This window comes from Centrocercus urophasianus, unplaced genomic scaffold (assembly GCF_019232065.1).
Source record: "Centrocercus urophasianus isolate 14NV4802_14NV808 unplaced genomic scaffold, USGS_Curo_1.0 seq_14, whole genome shotgun sequence".
Taxonomy (NCBI): domain Eukaryota; kingdom Metazoa; phylum Chordata; class Aves; order Galliformes; family Phasianidae; genus Centrocercus; species Centrocercus urophasianus.
In genome coordinates this window covers 30,404,669-30,420,055 of record NW_024884586.1, presented here as the reverse complement: position 1 = coordinate 30,420,055, position 15,387 = coordinate 30,404,669, and the positions used below count along the sequence as shown (strand labels likewise).

The following is a 15,387-nucleotide window of genomic DNA, read 5'->3' as shown; positions in this document are numbered from 1 at the left end:
TATATGCTAATATTCCTATATTCCTAATACCCTAAGATATTATTTGATAGATCTTATCCATATATATATATCACTGTGCAGATAATACAAACTTAACAGCCATATGGAAATAAGTATATAGACAGATACACATCTGAGACTGGTCTGCTACAAAAGTAATTCTCAGATTTGGGTCTGTAAGCCATTTCTAGGATCCATTAACTACGCAGAGATTGCGTTTGTGTACCATGAAAATAACAGTCAATGTTTTCACTAAATTATGCAGTAGCTTTGCAAGTAGTTAAAAGGGGCCCACTGGTCAATTGGTCATTTTGTCAGTGTGGAATTTTCGGCCTTTTCAGACACTTGACTGCCCATTTCTGAAGTTCAAGGTAAAAAATTCATTTCTTTTTTTTCCTTTTTGTCAGTGTTTTTATTCTGTTGGATTACTTCTGACTAGTTGTGCAGGGTATTTGGCAGAATTAACAGCAGGTTTTGTAGTCCTGCTGTTCCCCTGTACAGAGGAAACAAAGTTATATAAACAAATATGCACAGAAAGCCACTAATACTACTGCATAAAACATCAGTGTTAAATGATAGCTCAATCATAGAAAGAAAATACATTACTTTCCATTTTAATTTCTCACTATGCTTTTGTGGAAATTAAAAATATGTTTGTCAGTAGCATTACTTGAAGCAAATAGCCTCCATCCTTTCCATCTATCCTCTCTCCAACATACATCGTATCACTTCAGGTCTTAAGCACTGTATCCTGAGCAAGAGTCCTAAGATCAGTTTAAAAAAGAAAAAAAAAAAAAAAGAATAGAGGGGGCAGGGGGCCATGACACAGTAGGAAAGCTTGGCATTAAGCTTACTTTTTCCAAGTCATCCATAGCTGATTTTAGCTTGCCTAACTTTCTTCGTATTGCTCCACGCCTGCAATATTGAAAGGCTGAAGGATGCTCAACCTTTTCTATTAGATCAGTCAGTCTTCTTACTTCTTCTTCTAAATCTTCAGTGTTAACTACTGCATCATCAAGCAGAACAGGTTGTATTGAGTCAACTAGTTCTATTTGTAGATTTGTTTCTTTAGAGCCAACTGCCTTAGCTCCTTCTAGCAATTCAGGACCTTTCTCAGGAACAGTCCCACTAGCAGGGAATGTCTCATCAAACCAGCAGCTCCAGATTCCACTGACCCACGCACGAGCAGAAGTTTCTTTTGGAATTCCACCCCTCACTTTAGCAAACTTTTCAAAATCCAACAAACAAGGGACGCTTGGGCTTTGATATAGTTTGATTGTTGGCGACACCTTGATAATGAATTCATTATGAATAAGAAGTCTTCCTAGAGACACAGACCTAAGGAAAAAATATATTAAAATCAACTAAATGTTTTCAGCTATATTAATGATATTAAATTACAGTCTGCCAATCAATAATTAACAAAAGAGTTGACAATACATTTATGAATAATAATGACTTTTAAACACCAGCCACTTATAAAGAATACTGTTGAAGTTAGGAGGTAAGCAGAATCCTGAATGATCCATGATCCCAAGTAGTTCAGTGCTTATTTGCAATTTCATGTTAATTTCCTCCAAAAGCTTCTTACTTCAGTTTACGACAGTGCTAACTTTAAGAAAGGACAATATTTCAGTTTGGCTAAATATGTTGATGACAAATACTAGATAGATGAATATATTGATAATAGATACATATATAGATATATATATATATATGATACAGATATCTATCTATATGGATGATATATATTCAAAGAAGGCCATGAAAATATAAGAATTAGCAATCAAAGTTAAACAACTACAACAAGACCACATGAACTCAAAAGGACACTTCCAAAATTGTAAGCTAAGAAAAACTGCCTGTTCTAAAAGAGCCTCCACAAAGGATCGTGATTAACATCTGCTTGGGACCTCAAAGTGAAAGAAACAAATCTTTAACAAAAACATTCAATATTTTTCACAAAGAATACTCTAGCCTTGCTAACACAGAATGAAATACTAGGAGAGAATACTAAGAAATCTATAATGCTTTTATATAAAAGGTACATAATTATAATATTTATATTTTAAATTTGAAGTTCCCACTGAGAAAAAGAGAAATTGAAGGAAAAATAAAGCAATCTTGTGTATGAATATGTAAAATAATACAAAGATAAAAGCTTTGTGGATTAAATGAACTGATATAAAATACTTAACAACTTCATAGTACTGTCTAAAACAGAACTTTGGAGAAAGGCCACCATCTCCTTAAGTTTCTTCTTATTATAGCAGTTTATCACTCAGTAATTTCAGTATATTGATTTTCTTAACAATAAACATACAGAAAAGTGTAAAGGCAGAAAAAGGAGAAACTGAATGTGAAACTGGCCTGAAAGACCAGGCCAAAGAATCAATATAAGTTACACTGGGGACACAAAGCATGACTGCAAACAAAACAAGAATAACTTTGGGAGGTTTTTTGAGCTTACACTTTAAGCAGCTGTATTTAAAAAGTATCATTTTGGTAAAATAAAAACAAAAGTTTTGTTTTTTTTTTTTTTTTTTTTTTTTTTTTTTTTTTTAAGGTAACCCATATATAAATAATAAGCATTCACTAGAACAGTGTTTTAGAGCAATACTTATTATGTAAAAAAATAACAGCTGTAATTAGATAATACAGCTACAAATTAAAATACATTCTTTAAAATGGCAAAACAGTAAAAAAAAGACCTTTTAAGAATTCTTGGAGGTTCATTTAATTTCTTAATCACAGCTTCTAATTTTCTAGTATTTATTGCTTTCCTTGATTTCTTCTTCCTCTTTCCTTTTGGGACAATAACATATTTAATTCCAGCCTTTTGAGCTCTCTTTGCAAGTACAGTATTCTCACTATCCTCTTGTCCAGTCAAAGTAGGCATTTTTTCCACTGGTGCGTTTGTCGTCTTTGAGTGGCAATCATCACAGACTTGGCTCAAAAGATGCTTGGCAGGGGAGCTGTTCGCAGTCTCAGTCTCAACCTTTGACTCAGCTATTTGTTGTTTCATAAACTTCAACTCTTTCATACTGGTTTTGAAATCAGCTGACATCTTTAATATAGTATCATGTTTGAAAGCAGTCATCTCCGGCGCAGAGGCTGATCTTTTAATCAAATTTATCTGGTTTAAAAAAAAAAAAAAAAGGAAATTATTTTTCATTTAAATGTTCATTTGTATTAATATTTACGTATCACATTTCCTTGGTTTGAATGGACTGGATTTTATTTTGAATAGAATTATAAAGAAAAAAGCAACCGGGATACTATACTTGAAAACCATGTAGTATTGAATGGGACAAAAGAGCCACACACCTCCAGATATGTATCAAAATAAGGGCATCTGAAACATTAAGTGAAAGTTATTTGAAGGTCGTATAAGGCTAAAATTAATTTTCTCTAGAATGTTATCATGAGAAATTTGAAGTAGATAACCCCCCCCCCAGAAGGAATGGAAAAATTTTAAAGTGAAAAATGTACACCACTGGTGGTAAAATTAAAAATTAAAAAAAAAAAAAAAAAAAAAAAAAGATGAACAGAGATATATTCATAACACTAGAATAAAAGATGGGACAACTGTGAAGTTTGGAAATACTGGAAATTGTACTAACTAGAAATACAGTTGAGACCTGAATTGAATTAGGCATCCTTATATTTTGTGTCCCAATTCCCGAATCACCTGACAAAAATAAAAAAATAAAGAAGAATAATTGTAATGATCTGGTGTTTAATTGTAGTCATTATATAACATCTGCAATTTAAAAGCATATTGCATCTTAATCTTTTAGATAACTCCATTTCACTTGTCTTACACTATAATACGAGGTATAAATTTGACATAAATTTGTCAAAGAAATTAAAATGCAATTTCATATCCACTACCTGAAGGTTAAAGAGGAAAGAAAACATTTGTTAATCTGATAATTTAAAAAAAAAAAAAAAAAAAAATCAAGCATCAATGCTCAGTTCAAACTGCAGACAATGTTTAAGTTACTCAATTTATTATTACGTACACTTTGAACTGCTACCATGCTTCCTATCCCTCTTACAAATAAAATGGCCATAACACTTTAAGCAGGTTTTTATGACCTATACAGAACTTTTAAATATAGCCTCTGCAAATTCTTACTCAAAATCAAATTTCTCAATTAAACCCTATATAAACTATAAACTCCTTGTTGTGTAGGTGTAAAACGTGCATGATTTACTGCAGCTTAATGCATTTCATGAAACACCTAACATTACTTCAATTTTAGAAGACATCATCTTATGGATTGTAAACTTAATGTTGACCCCACTATATGTCAGAAATCCGAACTAGATACTGCAAATCTTTACTGGCCCACTGGTCCACTTATATCACGTTGAAGGAGTACAGGCTCCTCTCACTTACCTCTCTCCAAGTGCCTGTTAAGTTAATGGTAGTTTCTCATTACAAAGCTATGTTCTCCTAATAGGAAACTGAAAGGTTTGGCTTAACCAATGCACTTGAAAAAGATCTTTGAAGTGTTCACTTTTCATTTAATACGAAAATATTAACTTCAGTTTAGTTCAGCATAAGAATTTCTTCTCCTAATAGAAAATCACAGTTTGGGAACAAGTAAATATAAAATACCTTTGAGCTCTCCCTGTCAGAAAAATGTGAGAAAGACTGGCATCTTCTCAGCTGATTTTCTGTCTATAAGTAAAACAAAAAGTGAAAGTAAATCATATCATAATAAACCAGGTCTCAGTTGTTTCAGATACACAAATACTCAGATATTCCTGTGGGATCTGGTAAGCTTTTACCTACTTCTACCTCTCAGATCCTTTCACTTAAATATGTTTACATAGAGTTAGCACTTTGAAGTGAATAGCATAATTTGGCACTTGAGGCTCTCTGTGAAGCCTATGGGTCTCATTACCGCACTGCCTCCAAAGACCAAAGCCATTTAAAATGTGCACGATTTTATAAATGGACAGACTCACACTACAACTTACATTCATAGTTCTTGTTTACAAATCACCTGCACAGAATTTCTTGACTATTCTTTAACATTTTTAATACCTTCAGAGAAATTCTACATAAAAAATTCATATATGTGGAAATATTCCTCTTCCCGTTCTCCTCCTTGCCTCCCACTGTTTTTTTTAGATGGCTGTATGTAATGGAACATCCAGTAACCTTTCTGTTGTACCCCAGAAATCTCTCATTTACATTATAGCTCCTACTCCAAAAACAACTAAGAATAGTCTTGGGTTCTAAAACATGAAACCTAGCATTTTCCATATATTCAAAAACGAACCAAATTTAAATACTGTATTTCATTTGCACACATATCAGCAGTCAACCATACATATATCACTTTACGACTTCAAACTAAGAATTGTTTTGTTAAGCTTAATCACATTCAAAAAAATACCATGATACACACTGGCAAATCATAGAAATCAAGATCAGCTTGCTCAGTTTCTAACTCTTCTTCATAATCAATTAAGAAGTCTTCATACGTGATATCTTCAATAACGTTGCTCTGAAATATTAATATATTCACATATTTAAATAAGTACAACATTATTATTTGTCAGCTACAGAAACCATAGTAACAGACAAGCCAAGCCTATTCCATATTTGAGCTAAAGAGATATGATGATCAAGATCAACATCATAGAAGCCATTTATCTTAAACTACTGAAGGACAGGCAGTGGAACACATTAAGATCAAGAATGATATGGTGCAAAAGGGGCATATAACCTGAAATAAACAGTTATTGCTACCTGATTCCATAAAGTTTTTATCTGTAGCCTTTGTAATTTATGTCAGCTCACAGCAGTCCATATAATAACACTAACACAGCTTTCAGTTCAGGTAAAAGTAAGGCTAGGAAATAGCAAATAACAAAGTTTATTCCTGCTGTTAATTAATCCAGATGTAAGTGTGTTTCACATCTTGCACAGGGGTGTGGACTGGTTGTGAAAGGCTGTTTTTTCTGTTAGCTTTGCCATAGGAAGGTGCAATGTACCATGAATATGGGATTCCAGTAGGCATGGCCTTTTATATGAAAGGCTAATCTCTTGCAACAACATAACCTAACAACATAACATAGAGAAGTTTTTACATTCAAGAAATTCATAATTCAAAAACATTGGCAACTGATAAAATAGACTTTGATAGATGTTGTAATTTTTTTAAACTTTGATATATACCTCAGCCAGCACAGCAGAAGAAAGCCTGTGCAAAAATATGTTTACATTTATGTTGAAAGCCAGTAAGACAGATAGAGTAGCAATTAGTAACTACTAATTCTACTAAAGAACTACTACCAGAAACTTTCTTATTGTTAAAATGGAAATTAAATAATACTAAGTAGTGTATATTAATACAAACTGTACACTGAGTTATATACCACACTTAGAAATAGTGAAGCATTATTAAAATAGCAGTTCAAAATGCAACTATGACATTCAACAAATATAACATTAGAAAATCAAATATTTTTGCAAAAGATATGTTTTCAGAATATTTACCTCATATTTAGGAAATAAAATTTCCTTCATAGAAGAAATTGGAGCAAAGAACTTTGGTGGAACAGGAGCCCAAAACATTTTCAAAGCTTCTGGATAAATGGAAACCTTCAAAACCAATGGAATGCAGTTATCAACTAACACAAATCAAGCTTATTTCTGTCAGTATTTAGTCTAAACTATTAGGTGATAAAATATGATTTTGTACATGATTTCATAAGAAAAAAAAACAAAAGACACACCACTTTAAAGCGCATCAAATACAATGAAATTTTGTGACTGATAGGGCTCTGCCACCCAGAAGAATTACACTGTTTGTAGTTATGTTTGTTATTAGCACATTAGCATAATATTATCACAGATGAGAACTGAGCCATGAGATTTTAGAATAACACTCTCCATCAATAAAAACTTTAAATATTGTTACACTGCATCTTGTCAAATGTCAAAAAAGAAAAATCTTTACTTCTTTCATGCAACAGAAGAAAAAAATTTTAAAAATACTTCCAAAATATTGTGCTTCAATTGCAGAATTGCACAATTACATGACATAATTATTAAAATTATTTCTTACTTTCTCTCCTACCAGTTGAAGCTGTGGTTTTTTAACACTACAATCAGCTTTTTGCCACTCAGCTAGCGTTTGTGATGTATGAGGTGGAAGAGAGCAAATCCCATCTTTCTGATCATTCTGAAACAGTTCTGAAGCAGGAACTCCTTCATAACAAATTCTGCAGCAACGTAGAAGAGGGTTTAAGTTATTTGGATGCTGTCAGGTTTGAAATTAGAAAAATAGAAAAGTAGGTAATTTTTAATCAAACTAGAAATGCTTTTATTTTTTCTCAGAAGGAAAGAGCTAAAGGCTAAAATGACTTAACTCATTCAAGAAAACTGCTGCTAAGCCTCTAGTTTTAAGACTTCCACAACTAGGTCTATGGTGTATATTACTTGTAAATGAAGTCACAATATAACAGTAACCTCCAAGCATGAAGTACATTTTATAAAATAAGTAACTTCATGCATGGCAAATACACAATTCAAGAACTGGTTATGGTTAGATATACTTAAACAACCAAGAGAAATTTTATCAGCAGGAACGTTGGGCTGGTTTTGAGCAGTATTTTTTGTGATTACTTTGGGACAGGATTCTGATTGTTTGCTTGCCCTTTATTATTTTAAATAACCTCACCTATGGCAATCACCTTGGAAAAGAATTTCACTTCAGAAAGTTGCTGAAGTAATTATGCATCTTAATTTTCTGTCAATGTTTCAATTTCAAAAATACTGAACACTTAAGCAACACAGTGTAACTCATACTTATCTGTATAAGTCCATATATTATACATACATACACACACACACACACACATATATATATATATACATATAAAATCCTATAATAACTTATCTTTATTTCCTTTGTTCCTGGCACCTGAAAAGCGAGATTTAGATCTGAAGAACATATTACTTCTAAGAAACTAGTAAAACTATTTTAGAGAATAGCAGCAATCACAATTACAAGTCTACTATCATTCATCACTTAAACAGGTATTTTACAGGATTTATGTAAAAATTGATAATGAATATTTTTTACTTAAGAGAGTAGAAAATACATTTGTATATTTAGCTATTCTTGTTTTTGCTTGTTTGACAGTACAATAATTACTTCTGTTGTCACTTGTATAATTATTCAGTACCAGAATTACAAGCACAAAATATATTGAATGTTTCGTCTATTATTATATATACAGAGGAACAAGAAAAACATAACTAGGTATATGCATGCAAACAGCATATAAATTGTTTATGACATAAACACAATTTTTCATAACATATTGGCACATTGGCATATGCCAACACTGACATCTACTGGTGTTAATCAGATTTGGGGTAGTTTGCAAACACTAAATAATGAAGTTTCCTTGTGTTTTCGTGGAATTAAAGTGCTTTATTCCAGTTATCTGCAACATCACTGTCAGCTGTATATCTGCTGCAGTGGGCTTCATTCTCACTTAAAATAGAAATATGTTGCATTTCATTTAAGACTTATCAAAACCCTATGTAAATGGGAGCAGCGGGGAGGTCTCACTGTAACTAAGAACCAGCCATTTGATTTAGCAAACAAAATGCCTCTGAAGTACAACCCCAAGTTGAGAAGGAATCTTTAAAATGCAGCACTAGTGCAAAGAAAGATTGTAGACCTGAGAGTACTTCTTGAACTCTTTCTGGAATGCTCCTTTCTTGAAGTGGAAGCTTTGAAAAAAGACCTGTTTCTTGTAAAATGAACTGAAAGCCTAATTTTTGGCAAATGTATGGCCTTCCTAGTTTTTGTTTCCATTTAAGTGGTCAGTGGTTTTGAGTCTTCAAGGTGAGAGTCTGCATAAAAGTATGTCAAGAAGTTATAACAAGATAGAGAATGGTATAAAACAACCAAAAGATTCTTTAGCATTTGACCATCTTAAGTGAACAACATAAGAGTTGTTACTCTTTTAGGGCACTTTTGTCATAAATAGTTATCAATTCAGTGAGTTTATACCAACTAATAAAATGTGAGTTAATGTGAAACAACACTCAGGCTTCTCATTTCTGGAAGACAGAAACAAATGAAGAAAAGCAGCTCAATGCAATAATAATAAATTCTAATAATGTTCTTATTCCACCTGCTGGTTAATAAATACAAATTCAATCAGAATGTTTCCAGGAGATTAAAGCATTCCTGCTTGAAGGAATTTTAGCAAAGATAAGATGAAGCTAAAAACCATGTTAAAATATTTGCAAGATTTCTACCAGGAATGGATTAGACCATCCACATATGATGTTCATAAACATACATTCTGATTAACTCTTAAGTCTTTATGGCTAGAAAGTAGCATTTTTAACTCTCAAACAACTGATACTTGCAGAGCATGTCAAGATTAAGCAGGACATAGAAAGCAAGGGGCCTTTGTCATACACGAAATAAACACAGTGCAGTCAGTCCTGGTTTCCTGGTTATGGCTGACCTGGAGATGTATGTATATTGATAAGTAACACTCTGCTCTGCTATATGTTTTTCACAGATGTGAATGAAAAGGTTGTTGTGAAAAATGTCTGGAGGTTTAAAAAACAAAAATGTTGAAAGCAAAATAATTATTGCTTTATTAATCTGATCCACTATTAAAAAAAAAAATCACAATTGTAACTTGCTCAACAAAGTCATTTAAATTTTACTATGAACTACATAGAAATCATGCTTATTCTCAGTTACGTTATTTGTATTTGTGAAATTAGACAAGTGCCAGGAATTTTTCAGCAATAGATGTGAGTAGTGTAAATAAACTTAAATTAGTACCATATAAATGATATCTTATGCTCCTGTAAGTGAACCAGTTCTTAATAGTAACAGGCTGTATCAGGTTACGCCACTAGATGGCAGTGCTCCAAAGAGTTACGTTTTCTAGTTTTTCCAGATTAAACAAATTTGAGCAAGGATATTTTTGTTTTTGTTTTCTTTTTAAAGAAAACAGGCATCTTAAAACTTCTCATCTGTGGGAATTTAGATCTGCATTGAAACCTTTCTGACACATAAAGCTCAGGCTCATCCTTTGCTCATCAGCGACCCTTGAAAACAAAACCATTTTCACCTTCAAGCCCCATCTTCACATAGCTTCCACAGTTCTTAGTTTCACTAGCATCTCTTTACATTACAGCATCCTGTCAAATCCTCCTCATTTCCTCTATTACTAGTAAAATGTACAAATAAACACCTTGTACAAGTCGCCTCTCCAAAATAATGAATCAGTATGATTCATAACTATTCTGCACCAACAGAAATATCAAACTACCCACCTCCTAGAGATGCCAGTGCTAGCTCAGCAAGTCTGAAGTTCAAGGATCTTACAAGACTTTGCAGTATTCACAGTTTCCCCACTACTTGCTTTCATCACTATGGTGAGCACCTCCATCATTCAACAGGTAACATTCACAACATACTAAAATTAAAGCTTTCTTTCAATCTCCCTAATAAGCTATTTGTCTGGTATTTAATATCACCTCAGTTGCTGCAGCATCTGTTTCTTTAACCCAGATAAGCACCACCTTCTTCTATTCACTCATTTTGTTGTTCTGTTCTTGTTCATTTGAAGTGCTACTGCAAAGATCATAACTCCTTGCTTTGAATGTTATGCTATTCTTTGAGATAACAAAAGAGAGTGCTAATGCAAATATGAGATGGTCCTCTGCTTTCAAAGCACTCAAAGACCTTCCTTTTTCTGTTATCTCTAGATTAGTAAAGCTGTGCCAACTGCTATTTCAACTCAACTTCTGACTTCATCACTGACTTCCTAAGGGTTTTATTTTCCCCCTTTATGAACACTTTTTTGCCCACACTTAAATTGCCTCCCACGCTTGAGAAAAGAATCATAGCTATTAGCTTATTTTCTCAGAATTTCCTTAATGATCTTTCCTCATGACCTGCAAAACAATGAACAGCCAGGCTTCTGGCCACTCCAGCAGAAGCTGACACAAACCTATCAGAAAGATGAGGGCCTAATCTTAAATAACGCCATACTTGATGGTTGGGAGAAACTTGACTGCATCAAAAGAATTCAAGATCTAGAAGCTTTCATACAACAATTTTATGGATTCAGATTTTATGGAAAAAGAAATATTATGACAAACCCGTACTGATCTTCCAAACAACACAAATTATGCAACTTCATCAATATTCCTGCATTAAGCTCATAGTTCCCTCGGTGAAACTCAGGATACAACTCAAAGAAATTAAGTCTTGATTTAAAGACTGCAATCAGTGAGTAGTTTCATAAGGTACTCTCATTGCTATGCAATGAGGTCTTACAGCTACTCTCAAATTTGTCTAGACTGAAATGTCAGCTACTGAGTCTGTTAAGTTTTCATTTACGCAAGTTCTCTTGCAACAGAAACTACGCCACTTAGGTAACAGATTAAAAGTATCTCTTATTTCTTACACAAAGACCAACATAATGATCTTTTTAAGTGTCTTCACATAGAACAAGCATTCAAGTAAGAGAGAGATCACATACAGGAATCCAGATTTCTGTTAGCTCCCCAAGAACAATATTTGGAACTCACTGCTAAGTGCACAGCCTTCCCACAAATCTGCATGTGGAAGAATGGCAGACACCTGTAGGAAGTCTATTGCCCCTTTCTTAAACTTAGATTTCTCAGAGACTGCAGGCAGAATTTTTCCTCCATTTCAAATCCAGAACATGAGGCCCTTTTCTCAGGGTACACTTCCCCCCCCCATGAAGAGGGGGGGGGAGGGGGAAGGGGTATGGTGGTTGTGGTTTTTTTGTTTTGTAAGACAGCAATGGGAAAAAATGCAACAACGGACTATTTCTTTCTTCATGGCAATTTGCTATTGAAGCACAGAGCCAGGATATGAGAATTCATTGCTTATCTGAGGATTCAAACCTCAATCACCACTACATGATTTGACTGTTCTGGGTGCAGGAAGTTGTGCTGCTGAGCAGAAAAGAATACAAAAATCACGTAGCCAGGAGAAAAAACAAGTGGTGGCATGATTGCCTCAGTTGTAAGAGCACTTACCTGGAACAAAACAAAGCAAAACAGCTCTGTACAAGATTTCTAACCCCAAAACTATTACTTTCTCTATATTATTCAAAGCGTCTCATCTCCATTTTAACATACATGCTTGAAGGTTTGAGTCTATTACATAGCCATCTTCAGTTACTTATCTTTCAAGAGCGTAAAACTCTGCTCAGAATTACAGCTTTTCAGGATACAATCTGCCCTCCTACAAACAATGACTTCTATTCCCTATTCCTAGCCTTATGACCTTGCATTTGGCTGCACTAAAATGCACGTTTTTCAAGGGAGCCCAAGTTAACAAGCTACACAAATTGCCCTGTAAAACTGACCCGTCCTTATCCTTATTTACCTCTCTATCATTCTTTAGATCACTACAAAATTTACGAGCAATAATTTTATATTTCTGGAACTGGTGCAATACAGAAACTCAGTTGCAAATTGTCAGTCTGAAAAATCTTAAGGAAAAAACTTGAGTGTAAAGGTTCTAGTTCCAAGATGTTCATCCAGAAAGACACAGAAAAAGGAAAAAAAGTAACTGAAATAATATGGAGTGAAAAATGAACATTCTTCATGTTGTTTAGCTTTATTTCGCATTATTTTAGTGTAAAATACATTAAGAAAACAACAAGTAAGGATTTAGGAATTCAATCAAAAAATTATAATGCTGTTATCATGAGTACCTCTTACATATACAATTAGTATTGTTGACTACAGATCTATCCAAGGTTTTATATTAATTTTGTATGTGTTGAACTCAACAGAACTTCATTACATTACTTGAAGTTACGCTTGATGCTAAGTGCTTGAACAATCAGGATCATAAGATTGTCCATTTGATAAAGGGTTAGTGACTGTACACTTTATACACCTACTCTTGCAGAATTTTACATTCATAGGAAGCTTAGTCTAAGTGTTCAACATTGCTTGTTATTACAATGAGACTCATCATTAGTAGAGCTAAATACAAAAACTCATTCATAACATAAAGTGAATTTCACTCTTAAAAATTAACATCACCATTTGCATTCTAAGCAAGATAAGACCTTTGGGCTATATAATTTAAAGCATACCTTACAAACACGGTAAAAAAATCAAGCCTTTTTATTTGCCACTTCTGTGAAACTACTAAATATTGAAACACCATTATTTCTCAAAATATAATCCCTTAATTTACAAAATTAATTAAATCATAGTAACATCAATAATAAGTTCATACCTTTTCTTTTCAGCTTGTTCTTTCAAGTAAATATACTCAGAATATATGGATTCTTTCTGCCTATTGTCTATATCCTCTGCCGTAAACAAGATATTGTGACCTCTTCTATTTGAAGTATGATAAATTCTTGAAGCCATTTGTAGATACGGAGGCAACATAAATCCGGGAAAAGCAGTACATAGATGATGAATGCTTGAATAATTTTGCTGTCTAGAAAGGGAAAAAGAAGCCTTAACCATTCTCTGAATTGTAAAAGTATGCAACTTATCGAAACATTATATCCAATGGTCTGTAACGTCACAATGTAAATTGCTAACATAAATACTTGGCAAAAGTTGCCTGGTAATCCAGATGACTTCTACTGACAGCAGAGTTAATATCACTTGGAGTATTGGTGAAGGCGAAGGGACCCACAGGTAAAAGCAAAAATGTTGGCAATAATCTTAAAATTAAAGAATAACTGCAGTAGTCACATTTTTACTTTCCCACAGCGGAGCTTTCACACCGTCTGCCCTGAAAGCTTAAAGTATCTAAGCACCGTATATTTACAGCTTAAATTGGGTATTTGAATAAATGTTATGTTAAAACGTTATGTGTACATTCATCTGTGCATTCTCTCTCTTGACAGAATACCAGGTAAATACTCTTAAATTTTGGAATTAGTTTTTTTTTATGCTATCATTTGAACATTTTTCCTAACATTTCAATTCAGCTGTTGATTTTGGAGGAAACACAGTAAAACACAGTACCTTTGACTATCTTTAAAAAGTTAATAACTAAAAAAAAAAAAAAAAATCTACCATTTAAGCCTCCAATCTAAGTTGTGCTAAAAGTGATGAAAGTCTATTGACTTCTACAGGCCATGGATCAAGCTCTAAAAACAGTCTGCAGCTACTGTATGAACTCTACAAAGTTAATAAGTATCTAAAAGTGCAGACAGCTACAATGTGAAAAACAGTATAGAGAAAATATCCGAGCCCCAAAATGGCTCCCCAAATGCATGCTACTTTTAATTAAAGTTCACAAATATCATCGTATTGAAAATAAATTCTCAAATGAAAATGGTTAAAACTCCACTTTGAAACTATGCTGATTAGCTTTCAGGTATAACTTTTTGTTTTCAGTCCTTCAGCAAGTTGTCTATTTTCCTGATAACTATGGCTTTTTCTTTTTTAATAAAGAGATTATAAAAGGGAAATTAGTAAAAACTACAAAACAGGGAAAAAAATACAAGATCAGTCTAATCATGCAATACATATTCCAGTTAATGTAAAATATTTTTAATGTACTTACCATTCCTGAAAAGCAATGACAGCAAAAGAAGTTTAAAGAAACCACACATGTAAAGAAAATAGACAAAAAAAATAGTGCAATATAACATCAGTTTGACTCACAATTAAGAGCTTATCACATCAGTTATATTATTCTCAACTGAGTCCTGATGTTTACAGGCACATGACAACAGAATATAAATGAGTGGCAACAAAATAACATTTTAATTAAAATAATTTCTGTCAAGCCATAATATGTTTTATGCAATATATGTAATATATAGAAATAAGATAAAGAAGAAAGCCTAGCCACTTCACGCTTCAACAAGACATTTTTACCATAAACTGCAATCCAAAGTCTCTACTCAAATTTGTGATTTTTTTTTTCCTAAAAGAAAACAGGAATTAAATAAAGTTTGGAAGCTAAACATTTAAAATGAAATATCCAGTTGGAAAAGCAACATAGAATACATAATACTGATTAGAATGTAAGGCTTACAGCAGTTCCATATAATGAAATTGATAGGCTTGGGGTTTTTTGAAACTAAATTCATACATTTCACAGCACAAATGAAAATAAGCAATTGTTCCAGTGTGTGAAACCAGAGATCCATGCTTTAAGATCATGCTAATTTAAAATAAAAAGAAATATTCCATGATACTTTAACTGAAAAAAGAACACCTAATATGAAATATTTTATTTCAGGATTCTCTAACAGTACACTTACTCTGCAAATCAATACATACGCATTTAAAAATAAAAATAGGCAAACAATTCAACTTTGAACTTCAAACAGTTGGAGTAAAATATG

The 15,387-nt window shown here is 33.0% G+C and overlaps 1 protein-coding gene across 3 annotated transcripts in view; it reads right to left on the bottom strand.

The window, feature by feature from the left end:
- The window catches only part of TTC6 (tetratricopeptide repeat domain 6), a 54,593-nt gene that overhangs the window by 26,195 nt on the left and 13,011 nt on the right, over positions 1-15,387 (bottom strand). The window contains exons 2-9 of one of the 3 annotated variants that reach the window (XM_042814979.1): positions 14,598-14,602; positions 13,305-13,514; positions 7,092-7,248; positions 6,521-6,625; positions 5,427-5,525; positions 4,628-4,690; positions 2,712-3,136; positions 855-1,338 (exon numbers count right to left, since the gene is read on the bottom strand). In XM_042814979.1, the coding sequence (XP_042670913.1) occupies positions 855-1,338; positions 2,712-3,136; positions 4,628-4,690; positions 5,427-5,525; positions 6,521-6,625; positions 7,092-7,248; positions 13,305-13,462 (1,491 nt within the window). In that variant the 5' untranslated portion in view covers positions 13,463-13,514; positions 14,598-14,602. Of the gene's footprint in view, positions 1-854; positions 1,339-2,711; positions 3,137-4,627; positions 4,691-5,426; positions 5,526-6,520; positions 6,626-7,091; positions 7,249-13,304; positions 13,515-13,629; positions 13,989-14,597; positions 14,603-15,387 lie in introns of those variants that run through there. The other 2 variants (XM_042814978.1, XM_042814977.1) reach the window with 2 other exon arrangements.